This window comes from Oreochromis niloticus, linkage group LG18 (genome assembly GCF_001858045.2).
Source record: "Oreochromis niloticus isolate F11D_XX linkage group LG18, O_niloticus_UMD_NMBU, whole genome shotgun sequence".
Lineage (NCBI taxonomy): Eukaryota > Metazoa > Chordata > Actinopteri > Cichliformes > Cichlidae > Oreochromis > Oreochromis niloticus.
The window spans coordinates 19,724,773-19,749,205 of NC_031982.2; the positions used below are offsets into that span (position 1 = coordinate 19,724,773).

The following is a 24,433-nucleotide window of genomic DNA, read 5'->3' on the forward strand; positions in this document are numbered from 1 at the left end:
GGCACAAGGAGATTAATCAGTTTTCAACATGCTAGGTCCAGAGAATAGCGCAGATACCTATTCACTCAGGTGAATTCACAGCTAGCGAGGGGTTGTCCCGTGTCCTCAAGCTCAACGCGAGGCACCATCCCCACCTAAACAAAACACACTAAATTTCCAGAAGAAAGAACAAATCCTCACTGGAACGATCTCTTGCTGTGTGGTACATGAGAAAAACGATAACTTCTGACAATGTCCTGACCAGATGCCCTTGACATTTTCTGGAGTTCATGTGTACGGGCAGGAGACGTCCTGTGACAGGGAGTTAGGTTTGAGCTGCCTGCTTGTTCTGCAACCCACAGCGAGTGAATGTGGGAGCCTGTAGCTGTTTGTAAGTGCCTGCTCCTGTGATTTGTGCGTGAAGCTTCTGTCCTCCGAAGCATCTGGCTCTCATCTACCCCAGCTAGTCTAACATCACTGCAGGAGGCTTAATGAAAAGGAGGCCAAAGAGTCTGAGTGTGCTTGTGTGTAATGTACATTGTCTAAACGACTATATTTTGCTTCTTCTTGGGTTTCTTGCAGTCTTGCTGTTGTATTTCTTACCTTACCTTCCTTTTGCCTACTCCCACCCACAGTGTAATTGACTGTTAGCATCTAGTGACAGTGAGTTTAGAAAGTGTCTTAGCAAGACAGCCGTACATTCTCACACAGACATGTGAGTGGTGTATTTCTGAAATACTGCACACCGCACGTCTGTCCCCCTGCTATTTTTGAAACAGCCGTTGATAGTCTGGTGAGATTATAAATCCCTGTAGAGGCAGAGAAAGGGGAAACACAGATTCAGGAAAGGGGACCATACAAGAGTTTTGAAGCTGCGATTGGATTCTTTATTAGTCAAATGAGACAAGTTTAGCACAGTCACTGAACACTCCAGATGTTGCTGGTGGAGAGAAAGCCATAAGCCATCATCATCAAAAAGTAGCCTGCTGTTATTCCAGTGATTGTTTTGAATGCGTCACAGCAAAAGGAGCTCCGGTAGTCATCAAAGCATAGCTACAGCTGGTTGAAGGGGACCAAATCCATTCAAGAGGTGATTTGGTTCCATTTTACCAGCTTTAGCAAAGCATTGTGGAGTCACTGTGTCAGAGACAAAACGCTTGAACTGTTGAAAATACAGCAATCATTTTTTATCCAAAAAAGGAAGGAAGGAAACACATGAAGACATTTAAAAACAATTGACATGTGGCTCATCACGGCATGCAAACGTACTCGCCGGGTTTCTTTTTCCTATTTTTTTCCTTTGCCTCTTCACATTCATCCACTCCTGTGTGACACACAGGTACATTTAGCACCCTCCACCCCATTTACCAGCACACCAATAACACACAGGTACAGTTGATTAAGCTTACCCAACTTTCTCCTTTGCTGCCTCCCAGGCAGTCTATTTATCCTCCTCACTATCTTTTTAAGTTTTATGTTTGCCCCCCTCTCAGAGAGTGAGAAAAATTGTTCCCTGAGAAAAGGATAATAATAATCTGTGGCACTGCACTTGAGTCAAATGTCCTGGAGTCATGAAGCAATTACAGGCTCTGACAGATGGGCCCTGCTGCAAGTACGCTTCTGCTCCGGTCACCGAGACGCCCAACAGACAAATGCAGAGGCATAACTACGTACACACTCTCTCACTCATACTCCTGCAGCAGCACTGAGGGGTGTCAAGTCACAACATTCATTTAAACCAGTCATTTAAGTCACAGGGACTGATTTGCAGTATAAAGAGTACTGTGAACATTGAACAGTGACTGAGGGCAGATTATTTTATGTCTCTTACGGGGCTCCGTGGTAGTACAGTATTGTACAGTTTTGTACCTAAAGTCATCACAGTGTTCATATAAAAATGATCAAGAGCACCCACATGGAGAAGTATGTTTCTAAACTTATTGTAGTTGTTGCTAATTATGAAATCATTAAGCAGTTTCTGCTATTGTAGAGACATAAAACAATCTCCATATTTTAGCCATGCATAGGGGTGTTATAGGTTTTTCTTTAAAATCTTAATAGCTGCAGTGTTTTTTCTCATTTGTGCTGCAAAACACTTGACTCGAGCACCCGTGCTGCATTAAAATGCAGTCAAGTGACATTTGTTTGGCACTTTTTTTTATATTTCATTCCTTCACAGTGCTAACAAATGTCGAAACAGCTGTTATAATTATTGACTTTTCCTGCCGTGGCACAAATTAGGTTCTCAGAGTGGCCGGCGACAGCTGAGGGATATACAGGACTGCTTGTAGACAGGATGGAGGTCAACATAGGGCCAGCTTGATATGGCACACCAGAGGCAGGTCTATTTGTAACATACACATGCACGTTCACACTTGCTCACTTACACACACATAGACACACAGTGTCCCTCAGAGTCAGGTGGCCGGGCCGCTCACCTCGTCTAAGGGCCATAACTGGGCAAAAGCACGGGGGGGACGACAGGCACTTAGCATTTGATAATGTCAGCATCTGCTGTGTTTGTCACTCAGACAGCAGGTCATTGCTATTGAAGGCCTGGGTGAAACATGCAGGCGCGAGCCACACAAACCCACCTGCCTTTGATGTTTTGACAGAAAAGACAGAGAGAATATGATCCACACGGGTATAAATGCAGGGGAAAAGGCTGAAAAGCCTGCTTCACTCTGTTTTTCTCAAATTAATAAAGAAGTTGGTTTGTATTTTATTTTCGATTGGGATTGAAATGACCTTTTCTGTTTGCTAGTTTCTCTGTTCCTCAAGGACTTCTTATAAGCTAATTTGATTCCATTTAGCAGATAGTAAAAACTGCAATCGACAATTAAACATTGTTCAAATTCTCATGTATTTAAAACGTTGCAGTATTCCTCATACTCGGAGAGACAAAAATTAATCAAAGCAAATCCCAAATAAGGAATGAATTTATAGAATACAAACAGTTGTATGGCTTAAATGCGTATAACAGTAGATATTGTGTTCATTGCACTCCTATCTTCTCTGCTTTGATTTTGCTTCTATTCAAAAGAAAGAGAGTAAGTCAGGCCTTCACTTAGCATATTAATGAGTTCATGTGACAACAGTCTATATACTATGGTTGCGTACATACTCCACTGCAGGAGTTTTTATAGAGGGATTTTAAAGGCGTTTATTCTGTCTTTTCAAAGGTCGGCTTCATCCACATTTACTGCAGAAAAGAGAAATTACTAGTGTGAATTTATGTTCTTTAAAGTTAAGCCACTGAACTTGGTTTGATAGTTATTCACTTCCCTTAACACACTTCTTTTTATAATTAATATATCTTTCATGTGCTCTTTTTTTTTTTTTTTTTTTTAAATCTGGAGCCAAATGAGGGAGAATTGTGTATATTAAAGTGGGGTGGTAAATCTGTGCTAAAATTGGTACAAGCCTTATATATGATCCAGACACGGGCTGCAGCGGGGGTCAGAATAGGTGAGAGTGTTAGATATGAATAGCTCTCCATGCAAACGACTCCCCGCCTCCCTCTTCCCCCTCCTCGCTTCATTTCTCTCACTGCGCTTCTGCCTATGTTCTGTTGCCTTTATTTGTTTGAAACAGTTGACAATTGGAATCAGCTGACAGGCCAGAGTTGACCCTGATCCTGCATTGTCACTTTTTGATGGTCTAATCTGGCTGCCATGCAGCCCAGCAAAGCATTTGGCAAGCATAGCAAACGTGAACAAAGAGCACAGAAATCAGAGAAAGGGAGGGGAGAACGGGGCAGCGGGGTTGATGTGGGGTGGGGATGTGGATAAGGGCACTAGCATAAAGGAAGGGCAGCCATAGTTAAACACACAAGGTTGTCAACTCGGAAGCTATATGGTACTGCAATAGGTTAGAGCCGGGTTGTGACAGCAGCAATAGCGGCCTCAGTTCATTCTGCCTTCTCAGCAACAATTTACCGCTCTTTCATATTTTTTTTTTTCGTTTGGTTGTTTTTTTTAATTATTATTATTTATTTTTAAACAGCCAGCAACCGTAGCAGGCGGCTGGTTCAATTCACCTTGCTTTCTTTCCCCACTTGAACTGTGCTGCAGCACTGGAAAAGATTATGGTATTAATGGTCCAACAGCTCTAGCATACCACTCGCTGCTCGCTGAAGTTGGTGCTAAGTTGCAGCTGGCTGAATTTCAAGGGCTGTAATGCAGCAAAATCACTCAATAATGAAAGGAAGCTCTATTCATATGACACTCTCACAAGGCAGCTGCTCATAGCTGGTGTAGGTTGCTGTCAGAGCCTAAAACATGGTTGCAATCATTTTATGCCAAGTAATTGTCAAATGAATTGTTAACGTATCTTGGATGAGAGATTTTTATTGGCCAAGTCAGCCAGTTTGAGAAAGCAGAAACTTCCCTACAGCGAGTATTGCTGCAGTGAGACTGCCCAGAGACAGTATAGCTAATGTATGAGCCTCACCACTTAGATTAATTCACTCTTTTCCTGCCTCACTTTTACCTTTGTTTGCTATTTTTCTTTTCACCATCTGACACAAAGCATAAACGTATCCTGTGACAGTGCTGCACAACAGTTTTCCAGAACGAGGGCTTGAACCTCACCAAGAATACATACTTCTTTACATTCCATAGCTATCATATGTTCATATGGGTACATAAAGAAGTATGTGCACCAAGGAGGTAATCTTAGATATGAAATTTTCTCACCTCTTTCCAAGGTCAGGAAGTTAGGAGCAGAACATTTTTCCTCACCGTTCTCTCTCTCCCAAGTATGGTAGTCTGCACTGTAAGGTGACTTTGAGTGTAAATTCAGTTCAACACTCAAGGCTTTCCTTTTGGTTGCCATGTAAGGCTGAACAGCCAGTCCCCCCGCCCCTGAACATAACAGAAGTTTTAGAGTCCATACCATAGTCGACTGTCCCAGTGACCCCTGCTGTCCTCCAGGCAACTGGGAGAAACCAGGAGGCTCAGAGGGAGGAATACAGCTTTTTTTTTCTTGCTTTTTTTTAAGGCAGTCAAAAGGTGGCCTTTTTCTCTGTCCAGGAAAAATGTTGAGGAGTTAGATTTAAGTGGTTGGAGGTTAAAAAAAAAAAAAAAAAAAAAGCAGCAGCTGAGTAGATACGAGTTTTCTCCTTGGGGGGGAAAAGGAAAAAAAAGTGTTGTAAGGTGCGCTCGCTCTCGTATGACGATCATTTGCTGTGTCCTGGGAACAGGGGTGCACCTATAAGCTGAGCGGTCCCGCTGACATACTAAACATATCACTTGTCTCCACCCACTAGACCCTCGCTTCCTCTCCTCCACACCATCATTTCGTTCTCTTATTACACCTCCCGCCCCGCTTTCGGTGTCCTTTCCCCCTTTAACCGCCTCTCACGTACTGATATGTACCGTCCCCCCTCTCTCTCCTGTCCCTTGTCTCTCTGGTGTCAGCAACGTCCCCAGTGGCTAACTGGAGCGCTTGCTGATGTTTGAAAATGAGGGTGATCCAAGTTGAACAGGAAGCTATTGTGAGCAGGATTTGGGCTTTAGGCACAGAGGCAGGCCATAGGTCACATGAAGGCGCTAATGCCCACTCAGCACTTGTGGATTGGTCCTGGTCCCCCCCCAACACACACACACACACACACACACACACACACCGTCATCACCACCTCTCTGTCTCTCCCTCTCTCTCTCTCTCCCTCTCTCTCTCTCTCTGTTAATCATTCCCTTTACCACTCATAGACTGTTCTTGCGTCCCCCTTTCCCTCTGATCAAACCTCACTTGTCTGTGTTTACAGTGGAACCAGCTGTTTTATTGCCGGGTGGACCAGATCAATAACCATTTGCATGGTGGTGAGAATTGTACAGCAAGTCTCTAATGAATCTTTGCCCCGGACCAGCACATTCCACAAGTCGACACTGCCTCCAACCACGCTAAGCTAGCCGGCAGGCTGAATGCTGAGGCAGTGGGTGCAAAAACAGAAAATGGATTAGGGGAGACCAGCTTAGGTGTGAATTTGGAGACTAAGGTGGCCAAGGAGGACTGAATAAATGGGAAAAGTGGTGCAATGTTTTTGCAGTTGAAGCGTTTGGAATAGTAATGAGGGTAGGTGTAAGTGGAGGTGACTGTTGTTCTCAGCACGAAGATGGGGTTGGGCAGGTGGATGAGCCTGGTCCTAAAGGTGTGACGTCCTGCTTAGGAAATGTCACAGCTGCCCGAGAGAGAGTGAGAGGGAGTGAAATTCCTTCCTACACAGGGCACGATGGAGGTTGGGGAGACGTGAACCAGCAAATTAGCCCAGTGGTTGTTGTGTCTGTTCTGGTTTTGGCGATAGCACTGCAGTATTGTGTGCCCTGCATGCCCTGCCTAACCTACACCAATCTGCTACAAAAAGAGAGAGAGAGGGGGAGAGAGAAGAAACTGGGTTACTACCCTAAGTGCTCTGGGTTCAGCCAGTGACACACATCTACTCAGCCAGCCATTGCTGCCCAATATCCCCTCCCACCATTCCCCCTCCTTCCCCCCACATCTGTGTTAATACACTTCTCACAGCTGTGTGCTGTCAATCCGCTTTTCCTCCTTTTCAGAACTCATGACCTGCCCGCTGTTCATTATTCTGATGCTTCGTCATTCCTCTGGTCACAATTCCACTCTTCCGCCACAGCCAGTCAACCTTGGTCTCAAAGAGTGCGACGCATCCTCAAACTTACCTCCTATCAATTAAGAAAGGCAGTGACCACCCCCGCCCTCTGTTTAGTTAACAATTGGTATTAAAAAAAGAAAAAAACATCAAAAAACAAAAACAGGAACCAAAAAGACACTTCAAAAGTCCCAGCAATTTAGTATCCTTTAGTCATGAAGACAAAAAAAAAAAAAAGCATCTTGGAAGCTGTCGGATGCAGAGGGCGAACTGTGGATAAGGAAACGTCTCCACACCAGTGCAGGTCTGAGTTAACGAGTCCGTCATTAGGTAGCGGCAGGGCTGCAACCATGAAGCCTAATGAGCCAAAGAGCTGTGCTGCTGCAGCATGTCCGGCCAGTGCCAGGAACACAAGAGAGGGAGAGAGAGCAAGACAAGGAAGGGAGGGAGGGAGAGAGAAAGAAAAAGATGAGAGAGATAGAGTGGAGAGTGTGGGGGGGAGGAAAAAAAAGGGCTAAAATCCATGTGGACCACAGCAACTCCCCAGCCCTGTTTCACCTCTTCCTGCATCCTCTTCCTCTCCGTACTTTTTCTTTTTACAAAGCCTTGATTTTTTTCCTCCCTTTTCCTAATGACAAGAAGAACAAGAGAAGGAGAAGGGGAGGGAAAAAAGCCCAAAGGTGTTCTCTGGTTAAGTTCTGTCCCAGTGCTGCTGCTGCTGCTGCTGCTGCAGAACAGCACAGTCCTCTCCCCCTTTCGACTACACGTCTCACAGGCAAACCATGCGGTTAATAACTGATTGCATCCGAAGAAGAGAGCGCAAAGAGAGACAGGACGGGGGAGACATCAAGGCCCGTCAGGGGTAAACTCCGTCCAAAAGCGATGGAAGAGCATATATTACCTGTCAGATCAGTTTCTTATCTGAGCCGCTCCTCCTCTCTTCCCCTTTCCTCTCTTCCTTCTTCCCGTAGTGAAGAGAGCCATAATGACCTAGAGAGCGCTCCAGCTGCTGCAGCCATCGTGTGTGCCGGGTGCACGCCTGACTCGCTGAATCAGCTTCTATGATTGGGGGGAGGAGGAGGGTGTTGGCGGGGCGGGTTGAGTGCCAGAGTCAGGGAGGGGGAGCAGCGGGCATACACACATGCACGCACATTCCCACACAAACACAAGTCATACCTTTAGAGGAGGAAGACGTAGAGCTGACATGAAGAGATGCTATTTGAGAGGAAGAAAAAAAAAGGGGGAGAAGAGCGAGAAAAGGAGGGGTGGAGCGAAAAAAAAAAAACTGCAGCACTCTTCTCTCCATCATGTGCATTCTGAGGGGGAAGAGCTGGGAGGATGCCCTGATCGGTGGATGAGGCAGAAAGTGTACCAACCGTACTCCCACCCTGCCTTTTTCTTATTCCATCGACACAAGCGCAGCCCCAGAGCTTTATTCTGCTCCTAAAATGCGCTTTTATTATTCAGTGGAACTTTACACACAGCAGGTTGGATGAGGGGAGTTTACTGAATGTTTGAAAGCGGAAATGGGATGGAGGTATTTACAAAAATAAATAAAAAATTGAAAGAAGAAGAAGAGCAGCAGGCTGTGCCTCTGCGGTAGAAGACAGCTGTACTTTTAATAGTTGCTTGTGATCCATGCAAGTTTGATTAGCATTGTCGGAGACGAGAGGTGGAGGATGTTGCAATATCACAGCGTATACATTCCAGTGCATTGCAAGGGTCACCTTTGTGTGGCGAGTGGATCAAATTGAGATGCTGCTGCAGTTAGGAGGAAGAATACAGTGGCAGCAAGTTGGGGGCAAGGGGCCAACTGACCAGTGGCTCCACGTCGTGGAGGGCTACGCTAAACGGTTAGCACTTTGTGGGAAGAGAAGCATTCGAAACATGTCTTGGCCCCGTTTTGCCGGGCTGCTCCTGTGTCTTGTCTCACCACCTCCCTGACCATATTTAGTCAAGCAGTGCAAAAAATAGTTCCCGCTCCACTCCACTCCACTCTCCTCTCCTCTCCACTCTCTCCATATCCCCCCCTCAGCAACTGTTGGCTGCAGGCTCCGGGAAGCCTCCCCTCCAGCTCCCAGCCTATCGATTCCACGGGCCTGAAGGGAGAGAGAGGCGCGTTAGTCCAGCTAGCCCCTGCTACCATTTGCTGCGCTATTTTTAGTAGCTCCAAATAAAGTGGTCTCCCGTGCTTCCACTTTTGTATTCTTGAAACCTTCCCCTTCCCCTGCTTTACATCCTTACCACCACTGCCTCCTCTGATACCACCCCCTCACTTCCCTGTGTCCTTTTGACCCACCCACACTCTTTATCATTGTTTTTTTTTCTTTCTTTCTTTCTTTTTTAAAATAGATGTAGAGCAAGCTGACTATGGTTGAGCTTCTGTCTTCTCACCGCTATACTTAGAATAACTGCAAAATTCGGAGGAGTAAGGCTGACTGTGTAGCGCAGAGATTAGACAACAGGAAATATCGTTGTTTATCTATTTATATATTTATATGTAACATTTCTGGCAGTGCAGGAAGACAAGTGGAACCCTTACCTCTGAGGCTCTGAAAAGTTTGTGCTGCTTTTTTTTCTTTTTTTTTTGAGCTCTCATTAATTTTCAAGTGTCTTTTTCAAGCTTTCCCGAGGCGCGACCACAGAAGAATCTATTTAATTAGTTGGTCTCATCATGGTGCACATCTATACTGTACGAAAGCACCGTCCTCAGTGCCCTCCCTCTTTTTACTCTCTGTTCTTCTCTGTTTTAAACTTCCAGATTCTAGCCTCCCACTGGTACCTCCACGAGTCCTATTACTCTCCCCACCTGCATTTTAACAGCAAAAAGCCGAATGTTAAGAAAGCTAATGTTTTTGCATTTCATTGTCTTCTCATGAGGCAGAAAAATTTCACGCAGTTTGCTAGTCCTTTATTTGATAAGCTTTTTAAGAAGCTCAGTCACTTAGTTACATCTCAGACCCTTTTCATTGTGGAGATAATTCTGCATAGATTTAAGTGTGCAGTGTAAGTAATGTATTGGCACTGCAAATGATAGCTTTTCAATTAAAAGAAATGACCATTTTGCTGGCTAAAATGGATTTCAAGCTCAGAACTTGACCATACACGGCCAATCAAGGCCGGGAATTGCAGCTAGATAAATGACTGCCCCACAGTCTCGCTGTTTGCAAACCACTTCAAATTGAATAAATGGTAATTTCAGCCTTTTTATGTACTCTGTTTAAATTTACACACAGTTAATGCACTTACCGTTCATGCACGTCAGGGCTTGTGTTTTTATTCTCTCCCCTAAGTTGGTTAAGGTTTTTGTGGCTTCTAACAAACTCCGCTGAGGATGCCCTTGTGTGTTATGTGTATCCCCCTCCTTTGGGTCTCCTCTCTGCCTGTTCCAGCTACCCAACCCACCAGTTTAATCTCAATTACATCCCGACATCCCTCCTGCCCTGAAACTCTGCGGCATGGCTTATATCTTCCCTCCATGATGAATAGCACAGGGCTGAATGTTTAGCTGAGCAGTTAATCGATCAATAAGAAAAGGGTCTACTAATGGATGTGCTTTGTTTCACTGGATGAAGGGGTGGGTGCGCTTGTTCTCTTCATGATTACCGGTTAGGACATTTCTCCAGTCAAAAAAAAACAAAAAAAACTTGTAAAATACTACAAAAAATATTCAGCACATGTGTTAAACAAATGCAACATTTGATTACATCTGATAAGACATTTCCACAAAGAATAAGTAAAACATTTTAATGTTTTTATGTATTTCCTCTATAAATTCACCTTTTTAAATAGTACAAAAATAAAGGCGTAAACTTTATAAATGTAGTGGGGGGTTTTTCTTCCTTTAAAAAAAATATTGTGATATTAAAATACAGCAATGATGTTAGGTCAAGTATATCGTTATAGCGCAGTATTGGTAAAAACACAAGGCCTCATGAAAGCTTCAGTTCACTTCAGTTCACTACAGCAGTCATTGGAAAATCCTTTAAACTATGAAGTAAAGAACCTAAAATATTAGAGAGAACCTCAGCAATCAAGTGGTCGTCTATTAGCAAGTACTTGGCGTTTGTGGGAACGAAGAACTCACTTTTAATAGGAAGAGATATCTGACAGAACCGGGCTAAGCCGTCTGCAGAGACCGCTTGAGGGTGAGGAGAAAGAGAAGAGAAAATAGGCGAGCATGGAAAAGTATGAAAAGGCCCCCAGCTGCCTGAGCCTGTAGCAGCATAACTAAGGGATAGTTGAGGGCCATGGTGGGACGATGATTTAGCACAACTGGCAATGTAAGACCTGCAGTTAATTTGTTAATTCCTATTCTGTCGAATTTAATACATGAGTATTTGTCAGTTTTTGAGACTTCTGCATCATCAGTGTGATATGCCCTACCCTCCCAAAGGAAAACTCTAAATAAATTGTAAAATATATTTTCAAGCAATAAATTGCAAAAACAAAAAAAAGTCTGCATGTAGCAAATATGATACAAATTAAAACTCATATATGCAAATTCTTATTTTTATTTTTTTTTATTGTCAGTTCAATAAACACTCCACTTTCAATTTTCTGGCAATTTTATTATAGTTCAGATTTCAAAGGGTTGAGAATTTTTGACTGGACTTTTATGTTGACATTACTCTACGTTCTTGCTTGTTAGGTGAGATGCAATGCAAAAACAAAATAATCAATGTCCACATCTTTTAATTGTCGTTGACAACTGTCAGGCAAACATTTTTCTTTTAAATTCAATATTGGCGTCACTAGAGGGAATCGGAATCAGTTATTTTCCTGAAGAGAAAGTTGCAGTGATCTGTTGTCATTTTCAATTTATGTATTTATTTCTCAGCTCTGTAACATACTGGCAACCTGTCCATGGTGTATCCTGCCTTTTGCCCCGTGACAGCTGGGATAGGCACCAGCACTTCATGACCCTGAATTGGATAAGCAGAAGAAAATTGTGGATGGATGGATGGATGCTTCTTTCCAGTTGGCGTTAGGAAGAGCTTTTGCACCTAGTGGGATTCCAGCTTCACAGGGTGTATCACAAAGGGTCATCCGATTTGTAACGTACTGTTAGGAAGAGGGGATTCGCAAGTTTCGCATGGTTGCTGGTTTGCACTGACTCCAGACATGCTTGCAAAACTGCTGTGCATTCGATTGTAGGTTTTGTATGTAAAACTTTATATTCAGCAATGTATTTCAAAATTTACTGCAAGCATCTGTGACCATTACTTAAAAGAAAAATAGCCTTTTTCACATGGTTGTGGAATAAATGTCTCTTAAAAAGCGTTATGTATTTTAGGTTCGTTCTTATGATGGTCAATCCCTACGAGAGCTCATTTATCAGTTTACCTACGTGAGAGGCAGGTTTCCTCTTGGATTGGGAAGTTTTGCACTGGGAATTCTGGTTAGTTTGTTTTGATGGTGTAACATCTGCTTTCTCTCTGAGCTTCAAGCTGGCCAGGAAGTTTTTGTTCAGTCATTCAGTATATCTTAATTTTACCTTTCTGTGTACCTTCCCACCAGAGAACATCATATAGGGATTAAAGGTGCTTTTAATAAGTTCAGTTTGTGCTTTTTAAGTACATCTTCATGCTCATTTTCCATGAGCCTGGGCCTTCCCTGTGGTTATGTCTATATTAAGCTGTCCAAATACAGGATGATTTGCATCCACATTAGTGTTTTCACGGAGATTTATGCCTCCGTGAAAGTGACAGCGACAGCCGTGTCCAGAGGAATTAGATTTTTGGGTTGTCCATTCGTCTCTTTCTCAGGTATGCAAAATTTTTTTAGCCAATTTTATACAAACGTTGGCTTTGGCTTCACTTGTACTGTAAATCCCTCTCCTTCACCTCTATCCTAATTCCTTAATTGTCCTGCGTTTATTGTTCTCATTTGTCACTATTGCCCCCCCCCCCCCCCCAAAAAAAAGAAAGAAAAAAAAGGTCAAGCTACAATGACCATATGACAGGCAGCGGCATCATAACAGAAAACATTGACGCTATCTTTTGAAATTTGGAAAAATTTGGCTTGGAAATAACCTGAGAAAACATTTTGGAGGAGATTCAAGACTTTCTTCATCAGTCCACTCTGGCACTCATTCCCTGATCGTTACTGGGCTTATTTTAAGTCATTACTATGTGAAAGTTTTGTTTAGCCTATCCACACTGTTACACCACACTGGCCCTTTTCAGATTTACACCCTCTGGGGATGTCTTCATGAAAGCTCAGTTTTCAGGTGGACAAAAATACTGATTTAGTTTAGACAAAGCGGTTAAACAGAGTAAAGATGTTTACGATTTTAACCATCTTAATTTCGACGTACCTCACCATCAGCACCTCTCTTCTCCCTCCTCCCACAGCTCCCCGCTTTTGTATCCTGTCCCCCCACACCCGCCTGCCTCCTTTTCCCTTTACACAGTGCATCATTTGAAGAGGTGAGGCTGTTGAGCGCTTGGAGGAATAAAAGTGATTTATGAATAGGGCCAACCTACCTGGGTGCTGGAGGGGGAAGCCAGTGGCAGTCAGCTTCTCTGATCCAGTAGCCCATTGTTCCCTTCAGCCTCACTGCAGGGGAAGTTCCTCTGCCTCTCTGATCTTTTACCGTGGCTTACCGGTGCCACATTTTTTACCAATAAGTGACTCACAAACTCCACAGATACCTTTGCACAAATGCCTGTGATCCACGGCCATTTTCGCATCCTCAATTTATAGCTTATGATCTCTCTTTTTTTTCTCTAGAAGGAGGGATGCAAACAACCCATGCACTCTGCATAGGTTTTATTGTTGTGCGTGCCCTAACCTAACAACAATTTGACTTTTTGATTTTAAAGATTGTTTTTATCCTGACTCAAGAGAGCTTCTATAGACACAAAGATGATTTAGCGTTTGAGAACAGTGTGAAAACTTTGTCACAAACTTTGCAGACTTATTATGTAATGATGACCGTCATGAAAGTCATATAATTTTGTAAAAATTAGTGATCTTCCTTAGACAGTGATGCATCTGTTAGTCTTTTCAGTTTTATCTGCCATTTGCCATGTCCAATCCAATGTACACAGTAATATTAGATCATTCCTGCTTGTGGGATGTTGGTGGAAATGAACCTATTTACAGGTGGGCAGCTACAGTTCATTAAAAGATAAATCAACACTGCGATATTTCAACATAAACCTAGAAATCCACACCATGCACACTGTGCACCTTGATTTAAGCTGCTGCTCCTGTATTTTGTAATTATTTAGGCCTTTGTTTTATTTTATTCCCTTGGTTGTTAATTTAGGCTCTGCATTGTGTCGCTGTATCCTATTCAATAGTTAGGTCACTGAAGTGAGAAACCATCAAAGATGTAGTGCAGTGACTGGTTCATGCAGCGAGCCTGGGTACCACTTTGCTGCAGCATGCACTGTGAGTTACTTGAAAAGTCCCCCAATTGTCCACCTCTCTATGAGCTGGGACCACTCCAACAGATCAGCCAGAGGACACGCTGATACAAGCCCCAATCCCCCTATGACCAATCAGAACGCCCACACTTCCTCCTAGGGTTGGGCCAACAGTGGCTCTGAGCCAATAGATAAGCTCAGCCATGCTGTAATGCTCTGTCTGTCCTGTGGCATGCTGAAACATTGAGTCCTGGCTGCTATGTTGCTATAGCACATGCAGGGAGGGTTGGGGGTAGCGGAGGGAGGGAGGGATGGATGGATGGATAGAGGGGGAAGAGAAGAAATGAGGGATGGAGGGAGGGAAGGCGGGAGGGAGAGGTACAGCCCATACGGAAGGGACTCAAGGACATAAAGAGCTTTTGGGAAAGTGACTATAGCATGCAAAGAGAAATGCTTGCATTGTGAAGCCATTGTACTAACTGATGGCATTTTTTTTCCCCTTTTTGCCCACTTGCCAAACCTAGAAAGAGCAGGATTTATTTGTGGCACTTTAAGTGCCTCAGCAATGCAGGTAATAAATATGACAGAGCAAGGTGATATACTTTCACAGCGCAGCTGTCAGACATCTTTAATATTGTCTCCACCACTTAAAAAACTAGTGTAGTTTATCTATTTATTTGATGTATTGGAATAAGTAATAGAATATATTTGTGCATTAGGTGACACTTTAACACCAGTGATTTCACATTGGTTTGTGTTTTTAGGAAACATTGAGCTTTGCTGCTTGTTTCGTAGTTTAGTGAACGCATGTAAAACATTACTGTAACAGTTCAATTTATTGCTAAATACAGTTTCACGCCACACAAAACTGAAGAAAACTTGCTGGTATTTAACATTTTATGCAGCTGGTTACTTGCTGTCAGGTATGTCTTCAGTTCTACTACGTTTTTTTACTACGTACTACTGCGTTTTTCTTTTTTGTTTTGGTTTTGGTTTTTTACACAAACTTTTAAGTCAAATTTCATAAAACTTGGTAGAGGGGCGAAGCATCAGCAAAGTAAGCTGATATAAAATTTTTGATGTAGCTCCTAATTGCCGTTTTTTACTGTTTAATAGGGCATTGGGTTAATTTATTTTAATATCTTCCTGCCCTCAGATAACTGAGTGAGGTTTTCAGAGAGCCGGAGTTATACAGATAACCAAACATTTTGAATTTCTTACATTTTGTCATTTATCAAAATTCTACTAGTATCATACAGTGAATATCATTATCATCATCCTAGATTGTGGTTGGGAATGCCACAATAGTATTTTTTAGGATTCAAATTCATATCCCTGAGACAGTACTGAGTATCAGTCTCTAAGAGAGATGTAATTATTGTGTGTGGTTAAATGTGCTTTGTCTTTGCTTAGCCCAGTTAAGGTATACAATTTCTTTTTTTTTCCTTTTTTTTTAGTGGGTATTTGAAATCTTAATGTACTCTGAGGGACACATTCAGGTCAGTGTTCAGATCAAAACGAAGCTTAGCTGTTGAATAATGCAGGCCATGTTACCTTGGTAACCCGTATGGACACTGAAGTCAATGGCTCCATGTAAATGCAGCACGACAGGTCAGACGGGATAAGAAGTTCTGTTAGTTTATGTCTCCTGGTGTGTTTGTGCATGTGGCTGTGTGGATACTCGCGTGATGCTTGCATGCTCAAGAAAATTGGCTTTCATTTTGTGGAGGAAAAAAAAACATTATTGGGATTAGGCAGAGTAGCCTATGTGGAAAATTGCTGTGGAAAACCTTCATTGCAGTATCTGTGCAATGAATCATGAGTCTGGATCTATGGGGAATCTGTTGACGTTTCCGTGCTTTATGTGTGTAATGTACAGTACATTCATATAAGCTCTATTTCCCCTCCATTAACAAGTTGGCTGTTAGACATTTTCTGTGCTGCTGTGGAACATATGGCCTGTTGTCTCAGTGCTTAGGGAAGGCAGTAGCTGATACAATGTCCTTTGATCCCCATTATTTTCCACTGCAAACAATAGATTGTAATTACCAAACTCCTCCTTCAGCCACAGCGTCTTCTTCTGCTTATGTGCCTATAAGTAAAAATGCCGAAGAAGTCAGACTCATCTGCTGCAGCACTGCAGTTTGTTTGTGTCACTTTGGATCTGCTCTGCCAATTACTGTGGTAGAAAAATTGATGGCGCGTTGTCATCATTTTGCCATCATGCTTGAGGGGGGATGCTGTCAGGTTTCCACTAATACAGCTTAAACCATAGAAAAATGAGTGTTTCAGGGGAAATGTGGGGCTTATGTATTTGTGACATGGTTGTAGGCATAAAAAGGTGGGAGGTGGGGTCGGGAGTCAAGAGTGATTTAAGGTGCTAGATTTTCCCTGAGCCTGTAGATCATGTGGGCCTCTCAGACTGTCCTCCCATACAGTGACAGTGGCCGGCTGATGAGTGGCTGTCGATCGAAGGACTTGCAGAGTGGCCGAATTCTCCACCGCTCTGCAGAACTCGTAGCCAGTCACTCGTTTCTATTTACTGCTTTGAGCGTGTATCTGGAAAGGCTTGTAGTTAATTTTACCAAGCAGGAGTATGTCTAGTTTTGGTTCAAAATAAGTGTGAAATAAGCTTTATGATTAAAGCATGACCAGCATCTCAGTCACAGCAAAATAATTGCTAATCAGGAATGAAACACTGGCCTCACAGTGCAGTGTAGATGTTGCTGAGTGAAAGAGCTTTAGCCTGAACATTTGAGAAGCATTCAAATGGCAGTGATGTGGTGGCATGACACAGAAAGGGGAAGGCCCCTGGCAACCACTGGTCAACTAGACAAAAGTGTGCATTCACTGACCGCATAGTGAGTAGTTGTTGACCAACACTGGCACGAAACAAAAACTTCCTACGATCGCTTTAGTTGTTAGCAGATTGCTGCAGTTTCTTGTAGACTTCATTGAAAACATCCACTTGTCTGCAAAACAATCTGAAATTAGTCGCTGAGCATTAGTGAAACTGTGAGAAGTTCAGCACAAACCATAAACGGAGACTGTTCACTTTCAACGTCACACTTGCTAGTGACAAAAGAAATCACAAGGAGGGTTATGATGCTGCACCCTCTTTGTGGCCAATTTCACCTAGCGACGGCCAGCAACCACTTGCCAGCCAGTTAGGGAATATGCTTTATTTGCTAGCAAATAAAGCATATTCCCTGATGGGGCTCCAATCAATCTGCAAGCCTGTGTGATTGAGGCCTAACACAAGCAAGAGAGAGTTGTTGCTTTCAAGGTTTATTATACTTATATGTCAATATAACCAACTATGTTAGCGATGCACCAATATATTGTCCAAATATCAGCATTGACTGTTATACTTGTTTAAAACATATGTACCATCCTGTATTTTCATATTCAGTAAATCCTTTAAAAAAATACAATCACTTTACTAAAAGTAGAGAAGCCAGCAAACCAAATGAAATAAAAATATTAGACTATTTACTGTGGAAAATATTGACGACGATGACACACCATCCTATCCTACATGTAGTAAAACAGGCCCAAAAGCATGATACTAACACCATGCTTTTCATAGATGGTATAAGATTCTTCTGGTGCAGTGCAATGGTATTATCATCCCCAAATCTGTTTTAGGATTCAAAATGTAATGGTTTATATATTCGCTTAAAAATTGAAAGATCCCTGGTTCGATCTCAGGAGGAGACACAAATCCCTCTGGGGTTGCTCAAAGAAGGGCAAAATTCAGCCAAATTAAACATGTGGCGCTCCCTGGTGTGGCGACCCCTTGTGAATAAGGGAGCAGCTGAAAGTAGCTTCTGTTTTAAACAGAATTATAGATCCAATGACATGTCAAAGGGTTCGGTTATTGAATCCTCATCGACGAGTCCTTTCTTCACCATATTGCACCCTACTTGTGACTTTTTCTACAGACCCAGGTTTAATGGGTCAGCCTTACATCATTTCCATTTTATAGACTTTTAACAAGCCACTTCTAATATTTTCACCAGTCATTTATCCCTTTGCGGAATGGGGCTATTTGTAAAATTACATAAGGCACAGAAAAGTTAGAGAAACATATTTAATTCTTTTTCTTTTACCATTATGCATACTGTGCGATTTGTTTTAGCTATTCTGATGTTTCTCCAAGTGCTAACATTTATGGATGCATTCTCTCTCCAGCACACTTTTGACTTGAGGGTTTTTGCTTTATCGCAGGCAGGATTAAAGTAAACATATAATTACATTATTCCAGCAAAATTCCCTCCACATCCAAAAATTAGTCGGTTGGGGGTTCTTCCATATGATTTGCCTGTCACTCTTTTATATTTCAATATTGAGTTCTTTTTCCCAGCTTCCCTTTATAGATGTGGTTGAATTTTTAGTATTCATTAACAATCCATAATAAAATGATGGTCTAATTCTCGTTGCACTTCGCTTATATGCGTTATTCATTTAAATGATATAATTTGTTTCCATTGAGGGCTATCACAGGAAGTCATCCCTACCAAGATCACATTTTTCTTTCATATTTTGGAAAAATTATTAGGCTCCAAGTTGTTTTCCACAATATTCCAATTTATTTCTTTGTTTTACTAACACGTGGGTTTAGTAACATTTACATTTGTGTCACATTAAGTGGAATTAATTAACCTTTTTTAAACCCTTTTTTCATTGCATTTGTCAGTCAGTTACTTTAATAAGTCTTTAATCAGTGGGTTAATACATTTTTTTTTTCTCCCTGCTGTCAAAATACTTGCACTAGTCCCGGTCTATCCAAGCCTATAAGGGGAAAAAGTGGTGTTCAATAATTGTATAGATGTTTTATAAGTAATGATGTTATTGAGCCATTCTCTGGTAAGTGTAAGTATGATTTAGATGTCTCTTTAGTCTAATATAATCTGCATGTCCTTGCTCCTTCTTTTATGTCATTCTTCCTTTGTTAAGTAAAAGGATGTGTATTATGACTATTATGGCTTGTGCAGCAATGAAAATGAGGCTTTTTCAAGGTGCTGAGGAGAATGAAGTGCAAAGGAAGAGGAGCATGGGAAAATAATTGGGTCATCTCGAACCAATGGGATATTAACGCGCCATTGGGCTTCTCTGACTGTCTTGCTGTCCCTTTTTTTTTTCCTTTTTCATGACTTGCCATGAATCAGGGCACTCTGTATCACCAGGTGATTTACGGCTAATTAAAGCTAAGCCTTTATAGACCACACCTACTGGCCAAATGGACAGAAAACTGAATTGGAGATGTTTCAAAATGCATCTCTTGTCTCCTGGACAACCTTCAAGGCAGCGGCAATACTATAGCGATAACCAAAACATCAGAGAAATGCACCCCTTTCCTTCCTGGTTTATGCAAATAGTCTGTAATAAAAGCATGCTCACTCAGGGGCCTCAGGTAGAGGCAGGCAGGGGAAGGTCACATTGTGGGGAAAATTATTCTCTTCACGGCATGGTAATGAAAGCTTTTTTTATCGAGCGGAGCCAGTTAGGTTCTTGTCCCCAGCTCTCTGCTGCACTGCTGGTCTGGACGCTACTTGTGTTTATTTACTCTGTCCACAGCAGGATGGCACATACCTGTGGGATGGTCATGACAAAGTGAACTTGTAACTAATTGCATCTAGGGGTGTGGTGATGGCCGCGATGAACTCTGAGGGTTATATTTGCATTAAGAATATCAGCTACTTGAATTACTGTAATTGAAGTTGCGCACATATGTGCACACATACAAGGCATTAGAAGCATGCAGCATACCAGTCAAGCAGTCTCCTTCAGTAAGCATGTTTTAACATCACTGAAGCGGTTTTATGACTCTTCCCCCTACCAGCTGCTGGTGAGTTGGGGGATCGAGCCTCTCACACATGATGAAGAGCACCTCCCTGCTCAGAGTGGGAAGGGGAGAAGTGGGTTTTCCATTTCAGCGGCAGTGTGCTGCAGCTGTGAATGATTTGTCAGGTAGTGGGTCCACTATTTCAAAGGACCTGAATATATTGATCCAGTCCGCAATGAGCTGACACCTCATGTATCGTCTGAACTTGCCTCTTCTGGAAAGACCATTCCAAGAAGGACTTGGGAGGGGGAAAGAATCCTACTGTAAGGTAGAAAGGAATGCTACCAGTTCAGCTCTGTTGAGGCGGTTTAAAAAAGGCTGGGCAAGTAACATTTTTTTTGACAAAATACATTGAGCCAAAGGTTTGCTTATCAGCTTTTTCCAAACGCTTTACAGCTGTATTACATGGTTTTGATTGGCAGGTGCAGTTTGCTCCGTTGTCATACAATCCATTAAATTTCCTTTACCTGATATGGATAAAAACAGATCTATTTGTGTCCCTGAAACTGTTGGAAGCTTTGCAGAAGTAGACTTTTTGCTGGGATTTTATTTCAAGGCCAAGAATTACCTTTGATGCAGAAGCTTTGGTGAAGGTACTGGGACAGAGTTTTTGCAGCCATATTCTTTGGATCTGTACGTTTCAACCATATAAACACTGTAAGATTTGCGAGACTGATCATTTTCATTAATAGCTGCATAAAGCAATTTTATTTTCTCGAAGCAGGTGGCACCTTTTGGTGACTCATTTCCGATGCAGAATTGGGATTTTTTTCTTGGGCTTGAAGCCTTATTTAACGGGTGACGGTATGCTAAACACGTCTCCCACATCAGAGTAACCATATGTTTGTGCGCAGCCATTAATCTCAGACTGGATGTTGACTGTTCCTGTTCTGCCCTGTCCTACCCACGTTATTGTCCCCTGACTCTGACTTCCTGTTGTAATAACGGCTACTGACCACCACACAGATGGCTGTCAGCCAGGCGAGGGCGGCAGAAGGGCCCTGTCGACCCTCACACTCACACCAGCCATTGCGTGCACACACACTTCCACTGTCTTACATGCAATGACAAATGCCAACACACACAAAGCTGAGGGCATCAGAGAGTGTCCCAGTCAATGACAAATAGCAGCCAAAGACAACAAGACCCAGTGTGGCGTTCCTGAGGGACTCTTTGAGATCTCTCACAGGGTGACCCAGTTTCATCATGTACCCCCTTATCCCCTATATGCTAGCATACCCTTTCCCATATTCACCCTAGCATTATTTTATAAGGTTCAGTCATCAGTTATCTCAATTATGTGAATGTTAACTCCCAGGTCAAGTCATTCTTCTGCTCAGTAAAACCTCTGCAGCCTGGGCTGGTCAGAATCGCTCTTTTCTCCTCTTTTCCTCCTCTCAACGTCCGACCTCATCAGCTAACACGCAGTCGCAGCTAACACCACTCACCCCAGAGATAAAAACAACTTAAATTTATTTCTCGGTTCTTAATTCAGTCTTTTTTTCTGCTTTTACAGCAAATAGCTTAACTGCATTGCAGCAGTGCCAGTATGGGGCATTAATATTAATGTCCGCCCATTTCACCCAGCGTGGCAGGGGAGCCTGTCAATCTAGACTTATATTGGAGGGGCTCCTTACGCCAGCGAACACCTGCCCCAGCGCTCAAGCGCCTGATTCGGACGCTAGAAGGCGCCACTGTGCCCCTGTATTAAAGCCGGTGTGCATTCATTGGCCGGTTTTTCCATAGATGGTGGATATTTCCAGCCAATCCAGATGTGCGAACGTTCTTCCAGTAGGAGTGAGAAAATTGGTAAGAACGGGGTCTTCATGTGGGACAGTTTTGCCCTTGATTCTGGTGGGAACTTGTGGTTTTAAAAAAAAATGCATTGTGTCCCGATGTAGCCGATTCTTCACCAAGGCTAAACGAGTGTTGTTTTGAACCACTGGGAACAAGTTTTGTGTTGCAGCTTCAGGCGATAATCTTATGTGGCAAAATCTTTTCTTGAATGATTTGCTTGTTTAAGCCTCAACTCCTACCCAGCGGGTGGGCCACGGATGAAATTCCTCAGAAGTCCCCTATGAGATGTAAAATCTACAGTATGTAAGCAAATACGTCTTTGTAACAAAGGGGACACGTTATGAATGTGAGATTAGGCAGAATGGGTGCGGTTGCTATCACATTTAAGCAGTGCTCCTCTGCATTAAGTGGTTGAAGATGGCTGCAAGCAATGCAGGTGTGTGTGTGTGTGTGTGTGTGTGTGTGTGTGTGTGTGTGTGTGTGTGTGTGCAATGAGAGGGAGAGAGGGAGAAAGAGCAAGGGAGACTGGGATCAGTGTGCTGCGCTGTTCATCACTGCAGCAGTACGCCAGCCCTGAATCTCTGTCCGTACAGAGGTGCTGACTGCCTGCCCCGTGCCTCTCTGCTTTCCTCAAGAGGGTGTGCTGATGATGCTCTCTTTCATTATTCCAGTGGGAGGGAGGCGAGCTATAGGTTTAGCAAAAAAACCCGCAGAGAGCCAGCCATCCTGTTCCCATTTAGACCAAAAGCTTGCTAGATTATCGTTTTATTTCTAACAGTTGAGCATTTTCACTGACCAGTGTCGACCGTGGCCTTTCCTGCCCTGTGCCCGAGCCCATTGCCTCGTTTTACTGTTTGAGATCCTGTTTATCCTAAACCACCGTGCACGCTGGTCAGTTGTATCAAAGAGCCAGAGCCAAACTGGCCGTTTCTTTTTGTCGCATTTTAAAGATATGCCCTGCATGCGTATTCAGGGTTAAACAAGGTCAGAAGTGTTCCCCCCAGCGCTGCTGCTGCTGCCTTAATGCTGACTGAAGGTACACTGTGTACCTATCTACAGACAAGATACAAGAAGAGTTCAGGGATGTGGCTTTTCTAAATGTTGTTTTATATTTCTTTGTATGTGAACAAAGTGAGTTGATGCACTGTTTGCACATTAAAAGCGGGAATGTGTCTCATTTGAGCGTTTAGTATTTCTCTCTTCTGTATGCCCATGGGCTAGAGCAGGAACGAAGTTAGGGTCAAGAACAGAGAGATAATGAATGAGGTGAAATACATATTTAAGTAAAACTGCCATACTGTGAAACCTGCTTTGTTTAATTGGAAGAAGGCCACTAAGACATTTAATTACAACACTGTTAATTACAACTTTTTAAGTAAAATCTACATATTTTGACTTCAGTGTAGATTTCTATTCTCTGACTTCAGTGTTCTCCTGCCTTTGTAGTTGATAAACAGTGGAAACATGTATGTGCTGTGCTGTCTTTCTTTAATGACACTGTGGGGAGTGACAGTCGGCCTTTCTTTTCTTTCTTTCTTTTTTTTTTTCATCCCAACTCTGACACTGTGACTCCTCTCATACATTTCCCTTTGCAGCCACATGTCTATGTGGCACACATCCTCTAAATGACCTTCAGTGACACAGAACCGGTTCTTGTCGACACACGGGACCACTTCTGTTTAACAGCTCTGTTTAAACAATAGATGTTTCTCCCTTCCCACCTCGTCGGTTTCTTCCCCAGGAGGAGACCCGAGTGAATGCAGCTAAATCTTGATTACCAAGTTGCCTTCCAATGATATGCGCTTTTGCGCATCATCAAGGGAAAAGTGACCGCCCTTTTTAAATCAAGAGTCTTTAGGGGGGACGGACACTCTCAGATAAGACGCAGCATTTGCACTGCTCAAAGCTTGATGTAAATAACACTGTGCTTCGTAAAGCAACTCCTCCCTAAGTTGATTTAGTATTCTTGTCGCCATGTGTGAAAATGGGATATGCCCTGCTGCAAAAAGAAAAGCTGTGTATTGGAGTGTGCTGTGTATAAGCGGCACAGTCGCTGTGACGTGTACGGCACGGTGACTGAGAGTCATAGATAGGTTTTTGATTACATCAGAAAATTTATACCAAAATAACTTGATTGTCCTGACTTTCTGAAGGATTTTTTGTCTTCTCATGCACCAAAGCCCAGAATCTAGCAAAGCACTGACTTCTCTCCCTCCCTTGTCTTCCTCCTCCTCCTCCTCCTTCTCTGTGCAGTGCCATGCGTGTGCTGTTATCCAAACTGCCGAGGCCTTGGATCGTAGACGAGAAGAAGGACGACGGTTATACTGCACTGCACCTGGCCGCCCTCAACAACCACGTGGAGGTGGCTGAGCTTTTGGTGCACCAGGTAGCAACATTTGAATGCATGCTTAATCACTTAACCTGGCAGCTATTTCTGTAATACATACTTTATAACTGCATGTCTACAGAGGCACCATTATCACTTTAAAAGAGCAGCAGAAGCATGCTCCCTGTGTATCTACCTAGCAGATGTTGGGGAGTGTTTGACGCCAATGCTGTAGTTCCATGAAAATTTCAGAAAGTAGATTTGAATCTTGAATCTATCCTGCCTCCGTAGACCGCTGAAATGATTAAGCATGGGGATTTCTGTTTTGTCAGACCCTTGTGAGACGTGTGAATGAAAAACGCATTTAAACAGTCATCTGTGTAAAGCATAATGCAAAAAATTTGCATTTCGCAATTATCCCAAAGCACTGAAGCAACCTGCACTCTTAACTTTACCTGCCTACAGACCATTAAAGCAGCTTTCACTGCACTCCC

At 42.9% G+C, this 24,433-nt stretch overlaps 1 protein-coding gene and 1 long non-coding RNA gene across 7 annotated transcripts in view; one reads left to right on the forward strand and one right to left on the reverse strand.

Annotated features, from left to right (window-relative positions):
* Window positions 1–24,433, forward strand: part of mib1 (MIB E3 ubiquitin protein ligase 1) — a 56,698-nt gene that overhangs the window by 21,366 nt on the left and 10,899 nt on the right. For all 6 annotated transcript variants that reach the window (XM_003438079.5, XM_005476456.4, XM_003438081.5 and 3 more), the window contains exon 13: window positions 23,867–23,999. In XM_003438079.5, coding sequence (XP_003438127.1) covers window positions 23,867–23,999 — 133 coding nt within the window. The remainder of the gene's footprint in view (window positions 1–23,866; window positions 24,000–24,433) is intronic.
* Window positions 3,307–24,433, reverse strand: part of LOC112842757 (uncharacterized) — a 43,232-nt gene continuing 22,105 nt past the window's right edge. Inside the window, exon 3 of the long non-coding RNA XR_003214772.1 lies at window positions 3,307–8,691. This is a non-coding gene — a long non-coding RNA (uncharacterized LOC112842757). The remainder of the gene's footprint in view (window positions 8,692–24,433) is intronic.